The sequence below is a fragment of the Globicephala melas genome, chromosome 6 (genome assembly GCF_963455315.2).
Source record: "Globicephala melas chromosome 6, mGloMel1.2, whole genome shotgun sequence".
NCBI classification, from domain to species: Eukaryota; Metazoa; Chordata; class Mammalia; order Artiodactyla; family Delphinidae; genus Globicephala; species Globicephala melas.
The window spans coordinates 11,341,029-11,367,092 of NC_083319.1; the positions used below are offsets into that span (position 1 = coordinate 11,341,029).

The 26,064-nt window shown below is 57.2% G+C and overlaps 1 protein-coding gene across 2 annotated transcripts in view; it reads right to left on the bottom strand.

Annotated features, from left to right (window-relative positions):
• Nucleotides 1-26,064, bottom strand: part of NEK6 (NIMA related kinase 6) — an 84,699-nt gene that overhangs the window by 7,456 nt on the left and 51,179 nt on the right. For both annotated transcript variants that reach the window (XM_030858710.2, XM_030858707.3), the window contains exons 3-8: nucleotides 24,432-24,572; nucleotides 22,982-23,044; nucleotides 19,818-19,928; nucleotides 15,302-15,410; nucleotides 14,147-14,254; nucleotides 3,923-4,017 (exon numbers count right to left, since the gene is read on the bottom strand). In XM_030858710.2, coding sequence (XP_030714570.1) covers nucleotides 3,923-4,017; nucleotides 14,147-14,254; nucleotides 15,302-15,410; nucleotides 19,818-19,928; nucleotides 22,982-23,044; nucleotides 24,432-24,572 — 627 coding nt within the window. The remainder of the gene's footprint in view (nucleotides 1-3,922; nucleotides 4,018-14,146; nucleotides 14,255-15,301; nucleotides 15,411-19,817; nucleotides 19,929-22,981; nucleotides 23,045-24,431; nucleotides 24,573-26,064) is intronic.

Below are 26,064 nucleotides of genomic sequence, written 5' to 3' on the forward strand. Positions count from 1 at the left end.
ATCAATCCTGCAGAGCCCAGGCGGCCTGCTGAGTGCCTCCCGGGGTGTGCCGGGTAATGAAAATAAAGCGCCAGGTCTTCCAACAGGCCGAGCTTGGGCATCCCTGCTGGGAGCTCCTGGAGGGGCCACTGAAGTTGCTGGGGGATCCTCACAACCGGGCCTTCCCCTCAAAGGGGCTCTGAGCAGAGGCCCTGCATCTTTCTCCAGCAGTCACGCCTTCCCTGGTGGCTGGAGAGAAAGGGAGAGGCCCTGGCTCCACAAGGACCACTGGTCCCTTCCTGGCTCCTGCTCACTGGAGGGCAGGCATCGACAACCTGGGTACCAGTGCCCATCTAGGTCACTTCCTTGCTGTGTGACCCTGGGAGGTCTCTCCGCATCTCTGAGCCCGCTTTCTCCCTTACAGCAGAGCTGGGACTGGCCTGGTGTGATTCTTGTGATTCACTACAGTGTCCAGGGCAGTGCTGCTCCCGGAGGCTGAGCTGTCTGGCCCGTTTCTCCTATGCTGACCTCTTCAAGACAGATCCCACTTGGCACCCACCCTGAGGAGCTCAGGCCAGGTATCGTGCTTTGTGGCGGCTCCTCACTAGCCACGGGTCAACATCAGCATCTTAAGGTGACCTCGGGAGGTCCTCAGTGGACATCTGGACGCCCAGGTGGAAGGGGGTGTGGTGGGCCGAATAAAGGCCCCCAAAGATGGTCATGTCCTAATCCTTGGAGCCTGCGAGTGTGCTGCCTTATATGGCAAAATAAATTCGGCAGATGTGATGAAATTAAGGATCCCCGGATCGGGGGAGTGTCCCAGGTGATCCAGGTGGGCCCTAAGTGTAATCACAGTATCTTTTAAGAAGGAGCAGAGGGAGATTTTTGAGTACAGGAGAAGGAGCTGTGTTGACTTAAGTGATACGAGGAAGAGGCTACAAGCCAAGGCATGTGGGTGGTCTTTTCCTTTTCCTTGCCTTTAGTCCACTGAAATCGATTTTGGACTTCTGGCTTCCAGAACGTAAGAGAATAATTTTATGTTGTATGAAGCCAATCGGTAATCTGTTACAGCAGCCGTAGGAACCTAACCCAGGGGGCTCCTGAGACTTCCAGCCCGCACCGGGGCTTGTGGGAAAGGGCAGGCCTGTCCCCACTGTGGGCAGGTTTTCTCTGGCTCTGTGCCGTCACCCGCCGCGTGGCCCAGGTGTGTTCCCCTGGCTCTGCCCAGAATCCTCGGATGTGATCTGGGTGTGCGGGTGAGGTGGGGAGCCTGTCACAGATCTACAGCTGGCGGCCTCAGGACGCACCACAGGCTGTGCAGCGGGGGCTCCGGTCGTGTCTGGGGGTCGTTGCCTCCCAATTACCACGGCCCTTCCTGTCTGCTGGGAAAACATCTGGTTCTGTCTTCCCACAGGGCTCAGGGGTGGCAGCCTGGGGAAGGGCCCCCACCGCCTTTCGCCCGTAGAGGGGCCGCCACGCCAGCCCTCTTCTGTGGGAGGCCCAGGGCCACTGGGTTCAGGTCAGCTGTCCCCGCAGACGCAGGACTTGACTGATTTCATTGACTTGCTACTGCTGACACGCCCCTCCCTGGCTGCGAGCCTCAGTGATGAAATAAACCGGCACCTCCAGGCTGGGGCGCCGCTAACAGAGGCTGCCTCTTTAGAAGTGCGTTTAGGCGCCCAGGGCAGGGACTCAGGACTGCAGTCTGCCTCTAGGGAGCTGGTGGCACCAGCTCGGGAGCCCTGAGCACAGGAGCAGGGCCCAGTCACACCCTCGTCTCTGTTTGTCTACGTTTGAAGACTCACACGATTCACAGAGGGAGGAAGTGGCTTACAGAAATCCTGAACGCAGAATGGAAGAGTAAAGAACCCTGGACTAGGGACAGCATCCACGAGGGCAGGAGGACAAAGCCGAGTCTCCGAGGGGACAGACAACGGCTGGACTTTGGCTCCCCGCTGGCCAAAGCGGAAAGGAAAATGTGGCCAGCTGCTCGCCGGCACCAGCTCAGGGGGCTCTGGGCAGCGAGGTGGGCAGTAACAGCGCTGCAAAGACCTGCCCCGCACTGCCGGAGGGCCGTCTGAGCCAGGTGCCGTCCACACCTCATGAGGCAGGTGTGACTCCCATTACACTTGGGCAACTGAAGCTCCTGGAGCTCCAGGGCCTTCAGGGGGTGAGCGGGTGCTGAGCTCTGACCTCGGGTTGGTCCTTCTGACCGAGGTCTGGGCCACACCAGGCCCCGCCTCTCTCCCACCCAAACTACCACAGCTATGGGAGCTGCGTGCTCCCCACGAGGGAAGGATTCACAGCTTTGCCCTCCTCATCCCCAGGGGCCAGAAGCCACTCTGCACCCTCATCCACTGCGGCCCCACTGGGGGCACCGCCTGGATGCAGCTGCTCCCGTTCGGTGCTCATTAAAAGAAGTCCTCCTACAGCAGACGCCCCTGTGAGTCCCAGAAAGCACGGTCTGCTCCCCACCTCTGATTGCCAGGGCCTGACTCACCCATAAACCTTCAAGATGACTCTGTGGAGCGCCCACACTACGGACCTCCAGAAGAAGGGGGCTCAGGTACAAATGCCACAAGGGCCACATCTCCAATTGGCTTCATCTTTACCCACAAGGCCACCCTTTTAAAATGAAATGTCTGCTATTAATAGGAGGCCACTGGCTTACAAAGAAAGATGCTGTGAAGTGTAAACCTTGCAGAGGGATCAGAGTTTTGATTTCATGGTCTCCGTCTGTAATGCAGGGAGCAGGGAATCCCAGTGCCAAGAGACCCCGACCGCATAGCTGCCCCGGTCCCTGTGCATCAGCAGTGGGCAGCTGAGTCCCGAAGTTTATACCCACGGGCCATGAGGTCAATTCCCACCATCGATACTCCCAAGGAAGCAAAGAAGTCAGTCTCTGCAACTCCAAGACACTCCTAGTGGTCCCGCAACATTATCCTGTGCATCGCTGCCCTAGGAGACTTCAGCTCATCAGTTCCAAGCCAGATTCCAGGGATGCTCAATTCCACCCCAGGGAGAGCAGAAAAATAATCAAGGTTCCAACTTTAAACCCAAACCATGCTTGGTGTCTCACAGCCCTAGAGGGGTCCTCAAAGTCTTTCATAACTGTTATTTCATTCGTCTGGCCTATGACAATGCAGGACAGCTACTATTCCCATTTTACAGATGAGGAGACCAGTGGAATCCCGGCCAGCACGGGATGGGCCAGGGCCAGGGCGGTGGGAGGGTGTGGCCGCCAGCTTGGAGATACTAGAGGGCTCAGGCTTCCCCGCCTCTCACCGGCAGCTGCAGCAGCTTCGTGGCCAAGTGTGGCTTGTGCTCCCTAGACCCCCGGTTATCCAGGGTCCCCGGTGGCTGGCCAAAATGGATGGGGGCTTTACGAGTTCATGTTGTCTCATGTCTGAGCCTACCAAGACTAAGAAATATTCCTGTCCCTCCGTCCAGGGTGGCCAGCAGATCTGGAAACGGCCATCTGGTGGCTCCATCTCCCAGCCCAGGGGAGACAGTGGTGGTCTCTAGGGAGACCCACGTTGCTGAGCTTGGAGGAACGTGACCACCCCTCATTGGGAAGCGTTTCAGAGGCATGGGGCCTGATCCATGGATAAATGCCAAATAGTGAACAGAATCACCCTGGTTACCAGGGAAACTGGGGCAGCCAGATCGCCCTGCCTGTGCTCCTTCCATCAGCAAGCAGACACTGGACTCTCCGTCTGGTTCTAGTTCACCTCCCTTCCCAGATCTGAGCATCCCAAGGGGGAGTGGCACCTAGCCTGCAAGTGACCACCCCTCTAACCTCTTCCAGCCTGACGCTGCTAATCAGGCAGACGTTCGACCGAGGGGTGAAGGACAGGACCCAGATGGTACCAGGCCTGCCTCAGCTGGGTGCCCACCATGCACGCCCCACCAAATGCCACTGAGCTGCAGGCCAGACACTCACCTCGTACAGCAAACAGCCCAGAGACCAGATGTCAGACTTGAAGTTGTAGCCGTTCTCATGGATCCTCTCCGGTGACATGTAGTATGGTGTCCCCACTGAAACACAGCAAATGGATAGGTGCTTATCCTCTGTGCAGGGGCAGCACAGGAGGGAGAGGTGGGGAGGGTGAGGGCTGGGGAGAGGCCTGGCCTCAGCCTCACCAGGATCCTGGGCAGCCCCCTCGCCCTCTCTTCCTGTCCCCTCCTCTGTCAAATGAGAGGGCTGGGACAGACTGGAAGTTCCCACGCTGGCAGGGCCCTAAAAGCCCCTGGAGATAGGGACCCACCCAGACCTGACAATCAGTCTGGGGGCTGAGTGGCTCAAGACTGGTGTTTCTGCCAACTGCCCGGGGGGAGTGGGACACAGTGGCCAGGCTCTGGGAAGCAACGGACCAAAATATCCTCTAAGGTGACTGTTTGAATCCCAGAAGAGTCCAGATAAGGCTCTCAACAGTGAAAACAACCACTGTGAATGTGGACCAACCACGGTGTGTGTGTTAGCCCATCTTACAGATGGGGAAACCGAGGCTCCGAATAGTGGCAGGACTGAGGTTCAAACACAGATCTTCAGGCTCCAGAAACTGAACTCTTAGCCACCACCCTTGGCTACTAGCACCAATCAGCATGTCCAGACTTGGGGTTGCCTGAGATTTCTTAGCCAGAATAGAAAAGATACTAACCATTAAAGAAAAGATTGATTAACTGGACTTCATTAAAATTAGGAACTTCAGTTCACCAAAAACCCATTCAGAGAGTTAAAAGGCAAGCCACAGAGTGGGAGAAAGTCGTCTGAAAACATATACCCAACAATGGCCTCATATACAGAATATATTTTAAAACTTCTATAAATCAATATACAAAAGACCAACATCCCCCTCCCTCAAATTAGCAAAAGACTTGAAGGGGTATTTCACAAAGGAGAATATCCAAGTGGCCAATAAGCACATGAAACGATATTGTGTTTCTCATTACTCATCAGGGCAATGCAAATTAATAGCACAGTGAGGTACCACCTACCACCTACCCACCTGAATGGTTAAAGTTAAAAAGACTGAGATAAACCAAGGTGGTGATGTGCGGAGCAACTGGAACCCTCATGCATTGCTGACGGGGCCATAAAGTGGCACGATCACTTTGGCAGCATCTACTACAGCTGAACACTGCCTACACTATAACCCAGCAATTCCACTCCTAGGTACACGCCCAAGAGAAATGAGTGCTCTGTCCATCAAGAGACATGATCAAGAACGTGCAGAGTGGCTTTATTCATAATAGCCGGAAACTGGAAACAAATGGTAATCACCAGTAGAAGAGGTAAACTGATAATGTGGTCTATTCACACCATGGAATACTAAACAGCAACGAACAAGAGCAAATCTCAGGTATGCGCCACAAAATGGATCAACTGCACAGACGCAATGTTGAGGGAAAGTAGCCAGGCACAAAAGAGCACCCACTATTTGATTCCATTTTTATCAAAAACAGGAAAAATTACTTTATGGGGGAAGTGATCAGGAAAGGGCTTGAGAGAGCTTTACTGTATGCATATCATGTCTTAATTAAAAAGCAGAGGAGTCACACTTGAATATCTGGAGCTGGGCAAAGATGGGAGGATTTCCTGACAGGTGGTGAGCTCCCCATCACCAGAGGCGTGCAAGCTGCAGCAGAGGGGCTGAATTGGCATGGCCGAGGAGGGGCCCAGGAATCTGGATTTGTAACCACAGATTTGTAACCTGAGATTCTGATATCAGTCCATTTGGAGGATGACTGTTCTGGAGGCTTTAGGACCAGATTTTAAAGGTTGCTACACAGAGGACATTTTCACTGGCCTGGAGTCACCATGTGAATGTGACAGTGGCTGCTGCTGTTTTGGCCAGAGTCTGTGAAGGGAGCTGGAGTCCAGTGTGGCAGAGGCTGAGGCTGAGATGTGGGCTGATGACCCTAGGAAGGAGGGATGTCCAGCACCACATGTGGGAACACAGGGGACCCTGGGAGGGGAAGAGGCCTTTTGATGAGCTAGACTAGGAAAGTGACGGGTGCCCCAAACCAGGGGCCCAGACTTCAGGCTGTCATGGGCCAAAGATGTTTCAGAGCAACTTATGTTTGCCAAGTAAAGGTGTTTAAATAAAACACAAAATCCCAACTACCATTTCGTGTCACTACTATTCAGTTTAACACTAGAACAAGTATTTGGGTTGGCCAAAAAGTTTGTTTGGGTTTTTCCATAAGATCTTAACAGAAAACCCAAACGAACTTTTTGGCCAACCCAAATACAGACTCCATCTCAAGATCAAGGACAGTACTTCACATTGAAAAAGTTTAGCTGTTTGAAAACTTTATCATCTTGCTTTTCTCATCTCATTGGAGACGGGTGAGAAATTCTATCATGCCTGACTTGTAGAGGCTGTGAACAGTGTCGGAAACCCACGCTCCTGGCATGAGCACGCTGGCGGCAGGACCTTGTTACCAAAGTGTCCCAGTGCCCTGCCCAGGGCTGGGTCATAGCAGGCACCTTCTAAGCATATACTCACTGAATCAATGAACCCATCTGCATGTTATCGGATAGTATGTAGCAGGGTTAACACTTTTTTTCTTGTAGTCTAACACACTATTTACTTAACTGACGTCTGCCCAAGAGGGACTACCTGATTAGTGCTTTATCAGGGTACCAAGCATCCTTTGATGGCAATAATCCCAGGAGAGCAGACATCACTTAAATACATGTTTTGCGAACTGTGTCATCCTATATGCATACTTAATGGCTGAAATCAGGGGGCTAATTGCTATTCAGCAGAAAGAGCTGTCAGTCAACACATGAACCCATGTGAGATTCTATAAGCAAACTGCGGCTTCCAGTAGCAACTCCTTGTATATTTCAGGCACAAGGGAGCAAAATGAAAATGAACGGGCAAGTGTGAAATGGATGACTTGTCATAGCCAAACCACAGGATGAAATCCAAACAGTTCTCACTTAACAGCGGGAACCTCAGACCAAACTATAAGTGTTTCTAGCACTCAGGGTGCTGTGGGGGCACGTGCCTATGAGGTGAGAACAGTCTCCTGCAGAGAACAACCACAGGGGGCTGATGGGGTGCAGAGACAGCGGGGGAGGGGCAGAGGTCAGAGGCCCTGTCCTCAGTGAGGGACAGCAGTGCCCACCGTCTGGCTGCACCACATCCTTAAGACCCCTGGCCAACCCTTGTCCCCGACCTGGCCAGGTTGGGAGTGTGGGCTGGCCCTGACACCTCTCACCACCCTCAGTCTTATCCTCTGCTCATTCTAGATGAGTGGCCAGGCTTTGGTCTAGGGCTGCCTTGGCCAGGCCCATCCAAAAATGAAGTCTCTGAGCAGCTGTTCTCCCTGCTCCAACCCCGGCCTGCCCTCCAGTTCACCTCTGTGCCTCTGCCTCCCGGTGAGTTCCTCAAGGTCAAGTTAAACTGCCCCCTCCCCTGGCCACAGAGAGCTAGCTGCTTGGTGAGGTCTGGACATTTGGTTTGTTCCCCTGTCCCTCTGCTGGGCCTCCAGATCCCTGCCTCAGCCCTGCTTGGGGTAAAAGCCTGGGGGCACCAGGGAGAGAAAGGTTGGGGGCTTCACCACCCCTTCCCTCCACTCTCCACCCCAACATTCTACCTCTTCATTGCTCCTTCTGCTTGTACCCCAGTTTCCACTGGTGTTAAGGGGGGAAAGGCAAACGCCCAAATGTGATTTGTACTTTCTTCAAAGATGCCACTGCTGCATACGCCATTCCATCCATCCATCCATCCATCCATCCATCCATCCATCCATTCATCCATCCATCTATCCATCGTCAATCCATCTGTCTGTCCATCCATCCATCCACCCACCCATCTGTATTCAATGTTAACTGTGCCTTGACGCTGTGCTGGGCCCTCCCAGGAGTGGGTCCATCAGGAGGTGGTGAGTTGCCTGGCCCAGCAAGTGTCCAGAAGGAGCCAGCTGCGCAAGGAAAGACTGGACCGATCAGTGGCTGCAGCCAAACCACCTGGAAGAAGTTGTCAAAAACCTGAACCCCCAGCCCAACCCCAGGCCTGTGGAACCAGAACCTCCAGGGCTGGAACTTGGACACCTGCATCTCCCACAAGCTCCCAGAGTGTCTGATACGTGTTACAACCTGAGAGGGGCTGTGCAAAGCCTCCCAGACCTGCCCTCCTTTCAGATGCGCAGAAACATCGTGGAACAAATGAATTAATGAAGCATTAACTGAGGGAAGTTTGGCCGGCCGCTGGGTCCTCATGTTCCTGCCTCTGGGCAGCTTCTCTTGTCCCCTGACCCCAGGGGAGGGGCTGCCCCCCCCCCCCCCGTCTGTGCTCTGCCTCATCAGAGGGGTTCTCAACTTGTGCTAGAGGCATGCAAAGCTGCAGGGGGCGAACACAGCGCCTCGTCCTGTTTTGCCAGCTTTCCCCGGGAATAAGCCTGTAAAACCCGATTTTTATACCAACAGGAAGTGTTCAAACATTATAAAGGACAATGCACAACCTGCGTGAGTCTTAAAGATAAAAATGAGAGACTTCAAAGAAGTTCCAAGCTTGCAGCGGGCCCTGGAGGATGTGACCCTGAACCCCGGGGGAGCGGTGATTCGGGGGAAGAGAGGTAGAAGCTGGCACGGGGAGGAGCCTCCACAGACAGTGGCCCTGAAGGTCTGGCTCCCTGTCCTGCCCAGGGGTGGGGTGGGGGGTGCCCCTGTGGGCCCTTGCAGCCGGCAAAGCAGCAGCACAGTCCCACGGAGATGCTCAGACGCAGAGCGAACACAGCCAGGGTCTCAAATCCCCTTCCAGAATCTCCCGGTCAGACCTGCAGGCTCCCAGCCCCGCCCCCAGCCTCCCCTCCGGGGATGGAGCTCTGCATATGAAAGAGGAGCCTAACAAACCCTGACCTTCCCCGCGTCTTCACCTGGAACTCCCAGATTTCAAACCGGGCAGATATCAGAGGAGAACGCGGGACCTCAAAGCAGAGGCTGATTAAAGGGCCCCGCTTCCCAAGATGCGCCACTCCTGTCAAAACAAACTCTGCCGTGTTTTGAAATGCTCACGGTGTTTGAAACATGTTCATTAGATATGAAAAAGGCAAAGATTTCACATGAAGGGGAGGCTGCGTCTGTGGGCTGCACTTCTTCCCCAAATGCTGGTTTTGAAAATGGCTGGGAAACGGGGTGTGGGTGCTGACACGCATCTGCTGGGCGGGCCGCGAGGCCTGGGCACCATCCTGACGGCAAAGGAGCTGCACCCCAGCTAGGTCTGAACCCACTGCAACCACTGGTGAGCAGAGAACTGAATGGCTGTGTCCGCCTCGTCTCCCCATCGGTGGAACACGGGGTGAACTCATGGTCCTCGGGGTCCTCTCTGCCACGCTTCAGAGCCTCGGTCTCCCTCTCTGGAAAAGGGGGATAGTTCAACCTCCTGGCACACAGACATGCAGGCAGAAGGGCTCTGGGAAGGCTCTGCTGCTACCACAGACCCCGGGGGGTGGAGCTGGGGAGCAGTGAGGGGAGTGGACTGAGGAAAGGAGGGCTGGGGGTGGCCAAGTGGGCAGAACAAAGGAGCAGGTGAGGACCAGATTCCTCCTCTGTGCTGCACGAGACCCCGGCCTATGAAACTCCCTCCCCGCTGCCCCCAACATCAATCAGGCCTCACATCCTGAGGGGGCTGGCCGCTGTCCTAGCAGCTCCGCCTCACCTGGACGACTGGCGGCTTAGCCCCCCGCTGTCCTGCCCCTTCCCACCCGTCCTACACCCCAAGGCAGGGACCGTGTCCCTGCCCCTAAGGCCGACTGGCTCATCCCTCAAGAGAGAAAAGCCGGGTCCTCAGCCTGGCATTCGACTCCAAACTCCAAACTCTCCCCACTCCCCGCAACGCTGGAACTCTGGGCAGCAACACACACACACACACGCACACGCACACGCACACGCACACACACACGCACATCCCTACAGGCTCACCTGTGCCGCCACTTGTTATCAAGTTCTTAAATTAATTACCAGCTGACCCCATGCCAGGCTACACTGGGCCCTCTGGAGAAGCAGCGATGTTGAGAAAACACTGCACTTTTATCAGCATTGACTTGATTCCAGACTGTTATATCTGCCTATTTTTAGTTCCCACATGGAACATCTCTAACAGATATGAGAGTCAGGTAGCACGATTCTGCGATTCTATGCAGGACCCTGTGTTTTCCAGGTATCAGGGGCTCATCCAAGGTGGCTCAGGGAGCCTCGGATGGAAACCCTGGCGTGGCCATGCCTTGCCCGCCACGTGGCTCTGGCTGGAGCACCACCCACCTAGCATCACAGAGGTGCTCGCCTCACTGCACCTGGAAATCCTCCCCTGGTAACCGGCTGTGATGATTCCCACCCCCAGGGCGGCTGGAGCACTAAACAAGACACCACCTGGGACATGGTTATTAGAACAGTGCTTCCCCCGCAGGCTGTAAGCTCCAGCGGGCAGGGGCCTCCCGGGTGAGCGGCCCAAACCTCTGAGTGAGTGAATGAACAAGCTGGGGTTTGCATCCTAGGCCCGGGTCGATTCCTCATTGGCCGTCCCCTTGAGCCCTTCCCTTCCCTCCCTGCCACCAGCTCATCTTGTTCTAACGGTTTGTGTCCCTGAAAATGCCAGGGATGCGGCAGACAAGCCAGGAGCCACTCACCAGCCACAGGTGATCTCCCCCCCGCCAGGTGTCAGCGCTTAGAACCTGGGCTCCACCTGCTGAAGCAGGTTTTCTGGGCCAGTTGTTCCCAGGTGTCCTGGGCTGCCAGGACGAAGCAGGAGGTCTCCAGGGACACATCTGCATGACCCTCTGAGCCCACACTGATGGGGCCCTCGGGGCGCCTGGCCGTGGGCACACTCACGGGGGCGCTGTCCTGACAGGAGAGGCTCAATCCTCCTTCCCTGTGGCCCAGGACAAGCCCCAGGTCCCACACGGCCCACAGCTATGAGGCTGGGTGGGCTTCCCCGCAGGGCGCTGTCAGCGTTCCCCACCCAGAGAGCTCACTGGGCCCCAAGCCCACTTCCCGGCTGGTGCCGTGGAGAGCTGCTGACCCCCCAAGGGCCCCAGTCCCTGCCTGCCCAGGGACCACAGGGGTGTGGTAGCACCTCTCTGAGCCTCAGTCCCGTCATCTGTCAAATGAAGGTATAAACCTTATGGGGATAACGTTTTAAGAAGCAACATGTTTTTCAAACATCCTTTAAGCCTTTTCTTTGTTAACCCACCTCCTCGGCGAGTTCAGTGACTATAGAAAACGGAAGTAAAGAGCAGCCCTGGGATGGGGTGAGGCAGCTCCATGCCCCCAGTGGACCCTGGGCTCCTCATGCACAGCTGAGTCACGGAGCCCAGCACTGTGCCTGCACACAGTGGGCCTGCAGGAGACGGTTCTGCCTGCCCTCACCCAACACCACCCTGGGACTGTCGGTCTCCCCACCAGTCTTGGGGGCCCCCTGAGAGCAGAGAAGGCTGCATCCTCTCATGTCCCCATAACCTCACGTCTCAGGCCCAGCCCAGGGCCAGGGCGTTCGTCTCGGGAACGTGAGAAGGAGGGATTTATGCCCCACGGCCATGCCGGGGCTCAGCGGCCTGGGAAAGCCAGCATGCCCTGACCGCAGGTACCTGACAGGGGTTGCCCCCAACTGGACCTGTTCCCCCATCCCCCCGAGAGGCAGTGTGGAGCCCTGCACCGGCCTGGGTGTGAGCCTGCCTTACCTCCCACCCCTGATCCCAGCCCGAGGCTGCCCTGTCTCCACTGCGGAGTGGGAAGGGCCTTGCTCTCCCAGCCCCACAATTTGTCTTGCAGCTGCTGCCATTGCTTGGAGCGAGACTCTTGCTTGTAGCTTGTGAGCTGTGTGTAGGCAAATCTTTCATTTTTCTTTCATTATGCCGGCGTGTACTGTCACTTAATTTTTATGTATGCAATCCTTCCTGACAAATATGGTCTGCTGCCTGGTAATTCGTCTGACGCTCATTCTGTTCTGCGCTCTAATTACGGCTCCTATTCCTGACACCGAAGCAGCCGCTCTGCCACCACTGGGTACCGCACCTGTCAGCCCGGCCATGGCATGACTAATGCCCTTTCATGCCAGCCTCGTGTTAGCAAATACGGAGGCAGGGAGGGGGCTGGGGGAGGAGGAAGCAGGAGGAGATGGGATGTGCATAAGCCCTGACGTGGGTCAGCAGCCTCCGGGGCAACGTGGCTGCCACCAGGGCATCCCCACACAGTAGGTGCGCAGAGATGCAATGGATGCATAATTCCTACCCACGCACAGGGTCTGGAGGAGCCTCCGCCCCCCAAGTCCTTCCCGCGTCACGACGCAACTGCAATTAGTTCAATCTCCTGCGCCACCAAACGTGTGCACAAGACTTAGCTGTGTGCAGAAACTCGCTATGGAAAGGGGCTCTTTCTCCTGTGTCTTGGAGACCTCAGGCCCTGGGCTTTGGCTCTGCACTGATGCCGTCATGGGGCCTGGCCCTCGGTTCTTGGTTCTGGCAGCAGGGCCATGCCGAGCCCATGCTTCTCAGCTCGGTGGGCAAACAGCTCCAGGAGGGCTCCTTCCACCCACCACGCAGCCCGTCAGCCACTCAGAGGCCTCGGGAAGAGCCAGGCTTACCCGGGCGGCCTTTTCCCAAGTTCCAATTCCTTCTCATTAATATAATAAGTGCACCAGTCCAAGTCAATAAACTCACACTGTCGGACGAGCCCGAATTTCTGCCCGTTCCTAATGATGTGATCTTAACCAGCTCTGACGAGTGCCGCAGTCTCTTCCCCAGCGGGACGGAGGAGGGCTGGGGCCTGACTGACAGGGGACGGGAGACAGTGGCTTTAACTCTGCTCTTTGATGGCTCCCCTTGAATTTCTGGCCTTTTTGAAGCTCTTAAACCAGAGGGGTAAACGGTCCCAAACTGACAAGACACACTGATTTTCCCAAAGAGAAGGGTCTGAGGGGAGCGGGAAAGACAGTTTCCTCCCAGGAACGGGGGGCTGGTGGCTGAGTTCCCGAGGGAGATCCTTCCAGGACCCCTGAGCCTGGTCCCCTGGAAGAAGCATGGGCCCTGCCCCGGGAGGCCTGCATTTGGGTCCTGGCTCTGCTGCCACACGACTCAGAAGAATCACTCAAGTTCCTTGGGTTTTAGATTCCTCGTCAGCACAAAGGAAGGATCCCACAGACCCTCACATCTGTTTGAGGCATGAATGAAGTGTCACGAACTCACGGGTTGGCGGGAACACACACACACACACACACACACACACACACACACACACACACACACACACACACACACACACACACACACACACACACACACACACACACACACACACACACACACACACACACACACACCCCACCCCACCCCCAGCTGGGAGCTGCCACGGATTCCGAAGCTGGGCAGTGCTTAACGTGACCCAAAACACACACGTGACCTCCAAGTCTCCACCGGCGTCCGGCCCTCAGCGCTCTGGCACTCCTGGGGTGGTGCCTACCCACTGAGCTTAGCATTCAAGGCCCCGCCCACCTTCCTTGCCACCCAAGGTCCCTCGACCCTGATCACCTCATCCCTTCCCCCATGCCCTGCCAGCTCCTATTCACTCCCCACAGCTCAGCTAGAAAGTCACCTCTACCGGGTGAGCACTTGGTCCCCACAGCTTTGAAACTGCCTATTTAAAAGCCCAAAACGGGAACAGCTCAAACGTCCCCCAGCAGGAGGAACAGCCCGCGTAGGTGAATGAAGTTTTGAGAACTCCCGGGTTGGCAGGTCCTTGAACATCCTTTCATTCTGACCTAACACAAGAACCACGACGCACCAGCTGCTAAGGAGGCCGGGCCAGGGGTCCTCCGGGGTCAGATGGGGACGAGGGTTTCAAAACAACCAGACGCACACACTCACACACGATGGGATACCATGCGGCAACGAGAAAGACGGAGTGGCTGCCAGTGCGACCACAGAGCCACATCTCCCCACCCCCTAGAGCGTGAGCACGTGAGGATGCAGGGGAGCCCCATCCTGGGCTCCTCGGGGCCTTGGTTTACTCCCCTCTGGTCACTGTTCTGAAGAAGAATGTCTGGGGTTCAACGAGGCATTTTGCTGTGCTAACCAACCAAAGGCACCATGGGGACAGGGTCCGCATCTTCCCATGTCAGCCAGGACCCTGCGGGGGGTTGGGCGCGGACAGGCCCCTTACCTAGGGAGTGGGCCGCGGTGGTCTCGGAGCTGAAGAAGCGGCCCAGGCCGAGGTCACCGAGCTTCACGATGCCCGTGGCTGTGATGAACACGTTGGCAGGCTTGATGTCTGCAGGGGAAGGACAGGGGTTGGTGTGGGATCAGAGGTGGGGATGGCTGGGGAGGGGCAGGACGGAGGAGGCGGCCTGGGGGTGGGTGGAGGGGAGGGCCCTTCAGGTGATGGGGGCTGAGCCGCCAGTCCTGCTCCCTCAGGGCGAGGCCCCAGCCCTGCCTCTGCCCAGCTGTGGACCTTGAGAAACGTAGCCTCAGTTTCCTCATCTGTGAAATGGGTCTAACTTCACTCTGTCACAGGGCTGCTGTGAGGTCTAGGAGGGCAGGGATTTTTGCGCTCGTTTCCTCTTTTACAGCTAGAGCAGGCACTCTGAGAAAATTTGTGTAACAGATGAAGGAGGCGCTCAGGGAGGTAACCTGTGCTGTTCCCCAGTGACTAGGGCAATGCCTCGCATACGGCAGACACTGATAAATGCAGGTGGAATGAATGTAGGGACGAATCAGTGAAGTCATCTACGTGACTCCTTCCAGCAGGCTCCTTCCTCACAGTTCAGGATGATGTCAACTTTCAAAAACACTTACCTCCTCTGCCCAGCCAACTCCTACTAAGACTTCAAAGCCCATATTAAAGTTCCCTTTTCCAGGATACTTTCCTTGCCCTCCCAGGCAGAGCTGGTGGCAGTACTGGAACTGGCCATGAACCGGTCACCTCTCTCCCAGTCTCTCCCCCCAACCCTTGCTGCAGCCCCCTCTGTGCTGGCTCCAGGCTGGTGTTGGGGGCTGGAGAGTATGTGCCGAGCATGGTCCCTGTGCTTGGGGTCCACGTAACTACACGGTATTTGGTGCTCCCACCATGGGGGGCCCCTGACAGGGGCAAGAGCCACGAGGCACGGGTGTACATTCGAGCCTGGGGCCTCACACGCCCATTCTCTGACCCCATAAGGACAGGCGAGATGCTGGACACCCACGGGATGGGGAATACAAAGTGGTCCAACTTCCACATGGCTGTCCCTTAAGAAGCCCGGAGCCGAGGGGAAAGCTGCGTCCTGGGGTCCAGCCTCCCTGCTGGCTCTGGGCCCCGAGGCCCCGGCGGGCCAGCACGTACCTCGGTGCATCACCCGGCGGGAGTGCATGTGTTCCACGGCGCTGCACAGCTGCACGAAGTACTTCCACACTGTCCTCTCGGGAATGAGCCGCTTCTGCTTCTTGAAATACTGCAGTGGGGGAGACAGACACATGGGCAGGCCTGGGTGATGGGCCGAGAGGAAGGGCAGCTGTAGGGTACTGGCCCCGTCCTATCCCCAGCAGTCGTCTGTCCGCCGCCAGCACCAGCATCGGGCCCCCTAAGGGCAGGGCAGACCTTACCCAAAGCGGATGTCCTGGACGGCTTTGCTGAAGAAATGCCTGGACCCCATGTTTTTCTTTTTTTAAAAAAAATATTTATTTATTTAGGCTGTGCCGGGTCTCAGTTGTGGCACGCAGAATCTTCGTGGCGGCATGCATATGGGATCTAGTTTCCCGACCAAGGATTGAACCTGAGCCCCCTGCATTGGGAGCGCAGAGTCTTATCCACTGGACCACCAGGGAAGTCCCCCCGGACCACATTTTGAAGGCTACTCTCAATCACCCTTTCCCTGGAATCTCCTGGACACGCATCCGTCTCCTCCCACTGCCCGACAGGGAGTTCCTTGCAGGAGCGACTGGTGTGGACTCTCTGCCCTGGCCCTGCTCTGGCCCAGGATGGGGACACCCAAGCCATGCTTGTGGTTCAATCACAGCTCCCCTCCCTGGAGCCAGCGAACCCCAGCACACATAACCATTAACAAGCATGGCGAGAACCTCAAGGAAGCGGGCTTGACATTCTCAAATGGACCCCCTCAGCTTCGACAGGCAAAACCTACTCTGTTGCCTGGAAAATCACACATAATGCTCCAGAAAAAAAACAAACCAAAAAACCAAAAGCCACCCGGGCTGCACGGAGGGAGCTGTAAGTAACCAAAGGACCTGGAAGAAGTGAACTGGGAACGTGCCCTCGTCCACTGTTCAGATCAGCATCCCTCTGGGGGATCTCCTGTGAGCCAGGCCTGTGTGGGTCAGGGGGCATGACTCACACGCTGGTACCTTGGACCCAGGTTTTTGTGCCCTTCAGAGCAACCATCTTTTTCGAAAGCAGCCAGGGGAGAAGCCTTGGCCCCTTTGTCAGGGCAGCCGAGCTGGCTGGGGACCCAGGACACACTCCCAGCCTGGGATGGGGCATGGGGTAGAAGGTGGGACCCGAGCTAACCTCTGCTAGGCACATGTCACATGCAGTGTCTGTGCTGGGCCCCACACAGGGATGACTGCACCCATCTCACAGATGAGGAAACTGAGGGTCACATGGGAGCTAGTAAGGGGCAGAGTCACAACAGCTCAACCCCAGGCCTTCCACTCAGGAAACCCAAGTTCTTAACGCACTTCTAAGGACACCAGTAACCACCTGATGAAGGATCAAGATCAGAGAGGCTCAGTCACTTGCCAAGGGTCACCCAGCAGGGGCGGCAGAGCTGGGATTGGATGTGGGCCCCTCCAATATTGGGACAGTCACAGTGGAAAGCCCCTGGCCTGGCACTACAGCCCCAAGAGGCTCCATTCTCGGAGGAGGCCTCATGTGTGATCTGCCCCAGGCTCCTGGCACGGGCCCCCCAGCACAGGACCCCCATCCCTCCCGGGCCACCCCAGACCTCTGCGGTGGGCCGGGCTGGGGTGTTATTTATGCCATGATGTTAGCTTATCCTCATTAGAGCATTTAAGCGGAGATGTGCACGGCTGTGAGCCGTGACTTTCTAAATGTCACGTCCTATTGGTGTGTGTGACATTTAGCAGGAATGAGCAGAGTCTCTGGTGGGTTCTGGGGTGGCAGCAGCTCCCGGCTTCACCATCCACTGTAAATAATGCCGGCACCATGGCCCTTGTGGTGTTGCTTGGCCCCTGAGGCTGGGGGCCCTAGGGACTCAGGGTCTGCTGGCCAGTGGCCTCCCAGGCCAGACCTTGGTATGGCCCCAGACTGAGCCCTGGCAAGGCCCCTGTTCCCCTCAAAATCCAGAGGTGGCTAGAGAGTGGGAAAGGCCAGAGAAACCGAGCTGCTACCAGGCCCCAGGCACTGTGCTGGGTGCATTACAGACAGGGAAACTGAGGCACAGGGACCCGTCCAAGGTCATCCAGCAGGTGTATCTGACTCTGGGCCCAGGGTCTTTCTACTGCCCTGCCCTGCCTGTCCCGCCTGCTGGGGACAGCACCCAGCCAGGCTCTGCAGGTGAAGGGCCACAGCAGGGGGAAGAGGCTCAGGGAGGGGCAGGGCAGGGTGAGGGGCCCCGTGACCGAGGGAGGGGAGGTGCCAGGCCAGGTGAGGAGAAGGGCTCCCGGGACAGGAGGGCCTGAGGCGCCCGGAAGCCGGGCCACTGCCCCCAGAAACCCAGGGGGTGAGTGACCGACTTGAACCCTGAGCCAGGGTTGGCCCCAGGGAAGCCTGGGAAGGGGCACGTGGTGAAGGGAAGGCACCCCACCCCAGGCCAGGCACAAAGGGTGCTGGACACCCACGTGCCTCCCTCCTGTCTCTCCTGGCTGGAAGAAGCTTGCATCCGGGTCCCACAGCTCCCACACGGCCGTCCCCTGTGAGGCCCCCGGGACAGGGGTGGAAACTGAGGTTCAGGGAGGGGAGGGATTTGTAATTTGCCCAGCACCCCCTACCTCACTGTCTGACTCCAGCCCCACTCCATGGACTGAGAGGCTGTGAGGGGGTCTGGGGTCCACTGGGGCTGACAGGGTGCAGCACCCTCACCACAGGCCATATTCCAGGGTCTTTCCTCCCGCTGTTCTCCCCCCAGCCCCGCCCCTCCCTCCACTGGGCATCCAGTCCTTCTTCCAGAACACAAAGCTGATCGTGTTTACTCTGCACCACGAGTCTCAGGAAGCTTCTTGCTGACCTCAGGGCAAGGTTCCAAATCCTAAGCCTGCATATGAAGCCCTGGTTGGTCCGACCACCCTCCGCCTCACGCTCTCCACCCCTCCCCTTGCCCAGTGCTCTCCTGGACCAAAGTACTTTGTGGACCCCTGGGTTTCCATCCCTCTGGGCTCTGGCACAAGCTGTTCTGCCTCTGGGCTGCGGGTATCCCCTCATGGGTCTCTGCTCATGTGTCACCTCCTCCAGGAAGCCTTCCCTGGCTCCCACAGACCCTGAACTTGGCTTGTTCATGGCAGCTCATGACTGCTTGTTCACAGCCCTGCCCTCCCATTGGAAGGTGAGCTCCCTGAGGGCACTGCCCCGCCAGCAGCATCCCTAGGTCTCAGCATGGGGGCGGGCACACGGTGGATGCTGGAGGCATGCGTGTTCTGTGAGAGAATGGCATGGGAAGGAGAAACAAAGTGGGGCGGGGGTGGGGGGGGAGAAGAAGAAGTAAGACGTGATATAGCACATCTGTTTCCACCAGGGATCTGTGTGGAGATTAACGTCCCTGCAAATGCATTAATATGTCAACGAAAATATAAAAACAGGTGATAACAGCTCAAGTAATGCCACTTCCCAGAGACGCCTGTATTCCTAGGAGCCAAATTTCAGAATAGCAGGCGCCGGGCAATTAACTGCTCAATCCCCAGTGCCTGGTGGGAAAGGTAGAGTCCATGTCTGGCCCTGTTTGCAAGTGTGACTGAGAGCAGGGTGTGGGCTTGAGCGTGGCCCAGCATGGCTCACGGACAGACTGGGCTCCTGGGAGGGAGGCGATGCTACCCCACGACAGCGCTCTGTGGATGAGGGTCTAGCCAGCAGGGGAGTGAGAACCTTGAGGAAGGAGCAATGAGTGAAGCTGAGAGCTCAGGCCCGGGGGTCCCATTTAGAGGCTGTGCTGCCTCAAGCAGGTTACTAAACCTCTCTGAGCTTCGCTATCTAAGGACGATGTGGACTTGGTGAGTGATGCATGTGCTCGGCAGGGCTGTGGCCCACAGTAGGTGCCCATCAGTGGAGCCGTGATGGTCCCCGAGTGCAGACTCAGGCGGACCTGGTCCTGGGCCCAAGGAGGTGGGGCAAGGGGGACGGGGCAGTCTGGGGACTGCTTGTGAGACTTGGCAAGTTGCCCAACCACTCCAAGACCCCCAGCCTCAGCCATCATATGGGAAGGAAGATGCTTCTCCAGGGCTGGAGGGGCCTCAGGAAGGTCACCTGGGGGATGATGTCCACTGGAGGGCCCTAGGCCAGGAAGTAGAGACCTGGGCCAGAGGTGCCGGTCTGTCCCCACGTGTGGGATCCTCGGGCAAGTCTTTCAGCCTCTCTGGGCTCAGTTCTCCCTTCTATAAAATGAGCCAGTTGGCCCCAATAGCCACTTTCCCAGATTCCATGAGCTGGGGTCCGACCTCCATGGGGCTCTGTCCCCATCCCTCTGCAAGGCAGAAGTGGCCCACGAGCCACTGCCCATAGCTGGCCTTCTCCCAGCAAGTGCGGGTGGGACCCGAGAGGGGCCACAGCTGAGGCCTGTGAGCATCGGCAAGGGGGGCTGAGTGTCCCGCAGCGGCCACCTCTGCCTGAGGCCAGGGCAGTGAGGAACCCGGTCGGAGGAGGGGCCCCCGACCCGGCCCCCACCAGGCGCCCTCACCTTGATCATCTGCGAGAGGTCGCCCGCGTCTGCCAGCTCCAGCACAATGTTCAGCTCACTGTCCTCAATGAACGAGTCCAAATACTTGATGATGTTTGGATGGTTCAGTTGCTGTCCGAAGAGAGAAAAAGAGGGAGTAGTGAGCCCCTGAGAGGCGATACAGCTGGAGAGGTGGGGTATCTGGGGGGAAAGGCCTGCGCTTGGGAGTCAGGCAGACCTGGGTGACACTGGGAAAGCCATTTTGCATCCCTGAGCCTCAGTTTCCTCCTCTGCAGAATGGACATAATGTTTTGGAGAGAAGTTGTGAAGATTACAGGGGCTGATACCCTTGAAATGTCTGACATGGTGACTGCACAGAGCTAAGACTCACTAGACACTGTGGAAATGACCCCCCTCTTCACCACCCAGGCCCCTCTAGGGCGGGGCCAGGCCCCCACTGCTCCGTCGCTGCACTCCACAGAGCACTTAGAAGTGTCCGTCTCCTTCCTTCTTCCTTCCCACTTCCTCAATTTCTGACCCACTTTTTTTTTAAATTAATTAATTAATTTATTTATTTTTGGCTGCGCTGGGTCTTCGTTTCTGTGCAAGGGCTGTCTCTCTAGCTGCGGCGAGTGGGGGCCCCTTTTCATCGCGGTGCGCGGGCCTCTCACTATCGCAGCCTCTCTTGTTGCGGAGCACAGGCTCCAGACGCGCAGGCTCAGTAGTTGTGGCTCACGGGCCTAGATGCTCCGCGGCATGTGGGATCTTCCCCGACCAGGGCTCGAACCCGTGTCCCCTGCATTAGCAGGCAGATTCTCAACCACTGTGCCACCAGGGAAGCCCCTGACCCATTCTTTGTGAAATCTTGGGGAAAAAAATCATTCCTGGTGTGAGAGCTGCCCTGAGTGCGGTGCTCAGTGCCAGAGCCCTGCCTCTGGCCCGATCACCATCGCCCGTGTGTTCTCCAGACAGGACAGCACCCCACTGACTGGAAGTCAGCCCCTGGCTGGCTAACAGGAGACCCTGGCAACTGCTTCTGTTTACACCAAAATGATTCCAGGATCTGGGGAAGGCACAGGGGACGCAAATATTCTGCCACAGTATGGTCGCCTGCCCACAGGGGCTCCCCTCCAGAGGCCACTTGAAAGCACATTTTCCCAAAGGCCCAGAAGGTTGCTGGGCAAGGGACGTGCATCTATGCTGCATGCCGCCCCACACCCAGTCTTGGATTCTGAAATGAGGGGAACGTCGGCAGACATCACACAGCCACACATCCGCCTCTTGTTCTCTCCCTAAGCCAGCCCTGGAGGCTCCTACAGGGCTCGCCTTCCTGCCCCACGCCTGGCAGCCTCTCAATGGTCCTGGCATGAACGGTATGAACGATGTCACCCAGTGGCCCCTCCGAGAACCGTGTTTCCCTCTGTTTTGTAGGAAACACCTCGTGCCCTGGAACATCCTGTTTACTTCCACGGGCAGGCCGGGGAGGTGGGTCAAGTTCTGGAAAGGGGCTGGCCTTGGGGCAGAGGTTATAACCATGGCAACGAGGGCTGCCTCTGACCGGACGCTACACTGAGTCCTTCCAATGCATCTTCTCACTAATTCCACCAACACCTCTGAAGACACAGCACTGCTGTCAATCACCCCCTTTGACAAATGAGGAAACTGAGGCCCCAAGTGGTCAGCAGCCTGCCCACAGCCCCACAGCTAGTGAGCAAGGGGTGGGTCTGCCTCGGAAACCCACGGCCGACCGCACTTGGCGGCACTGCAGCCTGGGGGAGGGTCAGAACGCCCTCCCCCAGAAAGGCCGGGTTCCCGCCACCTGGGGCGGCCTCACCAAAGGGGCTGTGGTCACACACTTCTGCGCCCAGGAACCGAACAGCCTGGCTCAGTGTGCACACGCATACAGTTCCTCACTCGTGTGAGTAGTACACATGTTCTTGGCCACAAGTGGGAAGACAGGGCAGGGTGATCATGACAGCTGTTCCCCAGGGCTGGGTAATCAGTTCCCAGCATCACAAGCAGGTCCCGAATTTGACCATTTCGTAAAACTTTAAAAATGTTATTTGAAGGGTATTTTTGGACCTGTGATAGCTACAAGCCTCCCGCCTCCAGCCTTGCCCCCAGGACCCATCGTGGCCAGGGGCCACCCCAGCGAGCGCTCACAACTCCCACCTGGCCACGGCCCCTTGCTCGCAGCCACTACAGGGCCCCCCCTCTTGTTCCCATGTTCAAGTCTCACATCCTGAGTGTGGCATTCAAGGCCACTACAATCTGCCCCCCTCCTTCCACACTGAACCTTAAGCCTGGGGAGTAGGGCGGGATCCCCAGGAGAGAGCAGCCCGTAGACCAGGCTTGGTCTAGTCCAGAAAGTTTTGTCATCTCTGACTCTCAGGAGGCCAGTGGGGAAGCCAGCGGGGAGGGGGAAAGGAACGACTACAGACACCACCACCATCCCTCGCCTTAGATGGGCCCCTGCACGTCTGTCCTTCACGTGACCCTGTCCAGTCAGCCCAGCTCTGGCTGAACCAAGGACTTGCGCCCACAGAGGAGCGGGCATACCAGCTACCCCCTGGGGAGACCCATCCCCAACTGTGCCTCCTCCTTGTGGGAGACCTAGCAAGAGCCCAACAGGCTGACAGCTCAGCGGCCCTGGGCCCCTCCCGCAGCCAGAGCCCAGGGCCACGTGCTTGGCTGTTAACTCCACCCAGTGCCCCAGGCTGGCTTTGCTGAGTCTCCCCAACAGAGAGCATCTCCTGGTGGGAGTAAGAGGATGGGAGAGAAGAAAAGAGAATACACTGTGGCTGAATATTCAGATGTGCGTGTCACCACGTGGAAATACAAGAATACGAGACTGAGAGGAAAGACAGGATGAGACAGAGAGGGAGACAGAGACAGACAAACTGAAGTTCAACCCAATGCCCACCCTCGCTCCTTCCCCAGTAGCCTGGTCCACGGGCCGCCACATCCAGGATCCACGTGGGACAAGGACAGCCAGTCTGGGGGCAGAATGAGGACTGGGCAGAGGTGAGGCAGGGTCCCTGCTAGGCCACAAGAAAACAAACAAGCTGTTGTCCCCCGCAGGTATGTCGTTTCTGAAGCTAACGGGCTGAGGGCTGTGATGGACATGATGCGGCCCAGACTGGCCCAAGGAAGTGAGGGACCCCCGCTCAGCCCAGGGCACTCACCTTCAGGAGGCCGATCTCCTTGACACAGTCTTGCCGGGCCTTGGCGTCCATCATCTCAAATATCTTGGGTGAGAGGAAACAGAGAAAGAGTGGTTAAAACCCAGCACCCCCAGAGGGGGCATGAGGCCCAGGACCCCAGTCCGGGTTCTCCCACCTCCTCGCCGAGGGAACCCTGTAAGGACAACAGTTCGTATTACTGGGTGCCCACCACGTGCCAAGTGCTGTGCTGACCAATTTCCACCAAATCATCAGGGCAACTCCCATGAGGCAGGAGTTACTGTCACCGACTTACAGAGGAGGAGACTGAGGTCCAGAGAAGCCCAGTGACTTGCTGAGGTCGTGCACTGGTAAGTGGCAGGAAACATGCTTGGAGCCTCAGTCTTCACGTCTGTAAATGGGGCCAACAGCCTGACCTCACAGGACCGTCATGTGGACCGAGTAAGAAGAGGGGGTACAGCATGCGCCCCCTGACCCCCAGCCCCCCTAGTGTTCACTGTGTGGGTCCTCCCAGCATCTTCTAACTCACAGGAACAAACAGGAGGGCGACACTGCAGCAGCCCCACCACAGAATCCATCCTGGCACTAAAAACCAACACCAAGAGAACCCGGGTAAGCCCTTCCTTGGCAGACAAAGAGCAGAACACAGGCCTTTTCTGAACCGAGGAGCCCGTCTCTCCTCCGGCCATCAGAGGCCTCACGTGCAGCTCACAGATCAACAAGGAGGCGACCACGCTGGCCGGCTCCAGGCGGGGGGTCTTCGTCTTGTCTCCCCACCTCGTGACTGTGTCTCAGCTACCTTCTCTCTCCTGGGCCTCCTCTGCCCAGACTGTTAATCTCCTTCTTTAAGGTAAATGAGCAAATAGAGGGACCCTGGAAGCTCTGCTGGAGGATTCAAAACTGTTCCTGCAGCAAAGCAGCGTTCCGACGGGCTCAGTGGCTCTCATGGAAAAGCTTCCTGCCTGGGCTTTGCTGCCTAAAGCCCATCTGTCCAACCCCACTCCTCTGTCCAGGAGGGACTCAGAGGTCGGGCAGGGCACTCAAGCCCAGAGCTGACCACAAGCGTCAGTGGCCACAGATCTGAGTCTCAGCTCCCTCCATCCCTGGTGAGTTAGTTTTCCACCTCTGGGAGGATGATGACCCCTACCCACAGGGGTGCTGTCACAGTTCCGTGAGCGCCAGCGTGATCCAGTATACAGCAGGTGCTCAGCACATGCTCCTTCTTCTTTTCCTTTATGGCTTACAGTGAGCTTCCACAAAGACAAGTCGCCCTGATTCTCCCACAGCCCCGTGAGTGAGATGCTTCCCTCATTTACAGAGGAAGGGGGAGGGGGAGGGGAAGGGAGGGAGAGAGGGAAGGGAAGGGAAGAGACGGGACTAGACCAGAGCTACCACGTTCGGACACAAGCCACTCCTGCCATGTGGTCTTGACCCCATGGGGCTGTTGGCTCACCTGCACCTTCTTCAGAGCCACTGTCTTCCTGTCCAGCAGGCAGGTGGCCTTGTACACCTCGCTGAACTGCCCGCGGCCGATCTTCTTCTCAATCTGGAAGTCAGCCAGCGAGCAGCGAAAAGACAGGGCGTTCGGGTGCCTCTGGAGGGGAGGAACAGAGGGCATCGGTGACCAGCCAGGCAGAGCGGAGGGCCAGGAGCCGTGGGGGGGGGGGGGGGGCGGGGGGCTGCTGCCCCTTCCTGAGCTCCAGCAGTGCCCCTACAAGGTGAAGGAGGGACCCTGGTTGCCAACCCCACTATCAGAGCCCCCCTCGCCCCCTGGCGCTCTCCACACCAGCTCCATTTGATGCCAAGGACCCCACTCTGCAGATGTGATCTCTTCTACAGCATTTATCACCACCCCTCAGTATGTGATCACTTTTTCCTTTGCTCATTTCTGTCTCCGCCCCCTGAAGGCTGGCTCTGTGGGCCAGCGCCTCGCCTGCCTTTGTCACTCCTGAATCCTTTCTGTCCCGGTGGAGCCGGGCAGCAGAGTAGGTACAATAAATGTCTAAGGAAGCAACTCACCGAAGTCACACAACCACGGGGAGGCCCTGTGGGCCCTTCATGTGCAACCTCAACCCTAACCCTGCAAGTCATCCTAAAAGCGGCAGCTTCCCTTCCCGGGGTAGCCAGTCCCATCACAGAGACGAGAACACGAAGGTTAAACTTGCAGCCTGACGCTCTGAGCCCATTTTTTGGATACACTGCCTCCTTTATGGCAACGTGAAGAATCTGGAGACTTCGTGATGACTCTCCAGGGGCCAGCATTGAAAGCCATGATTAAGCTGTAGGACCTGCCCAGGGATGGAGCCAACAGGTGAGGCAGCAGTGGCCAGGTACCTCTCCGCCGCCGACACACACACAAACACACCTGCAAAGGTACTCTCGGGAAGAGGAGAGGAGGGGGCGCCAACGCTGGGCCCTGGGAGGGAAAGGGGGGGAGAGAATGCCCCACGTCAGCCTGGCGAGATGCACCCTCCCTCCTGCTACTCTCAGGCGGGGGATCACTGACACTGGGGACCCTCCCCAGCTGGATGGTGGCATGAAGAAAGGGTGTCTGTTGTTGCCAGCTGACTTCCATATAGTAGGTGTGCAGAAGTGTGTGCAGGATTCAGTCTGGGGAGCGGGGTGGGGCAAGGAACCCTGAAAGCCCCACTGCAGCAAGAATAAGCCGCTGAATTTTCTGGAGTGAAAAATGTCTCTTCCAGACTTGGGCCAGATCATCTGAGAGTGTGGAAGATCAAGTATTTCACTGGGCTGTGTTCTGGAATTCTCCCTACTAGGAATGCCAACGACAGACCAGTAGGCCCTGGAAGAGCCTTGGGAACCCCGACAGTGGAGCCAATCAGCCTGGGTCGCTGGCTGGTGACCTTGGCGGTTACACAAGCCACCCTGTGCCTCAGTCTCCTCGTCTATAAGGGAGAAGTAGGGTGGCCGTGAGGGTCCCATGAGATCGCTGAGCCCTGCACACAGTAGGTGCTTAGTGGTTGCAGTCATGTTACGGGCAGGAGTGGGCAGGGCAGGAGTGAGGAAGCCAGGGGGGCCCCGAGCAACTACCCACCGCCTCTGCACCGGCCGAGGCTCAGCTGTGG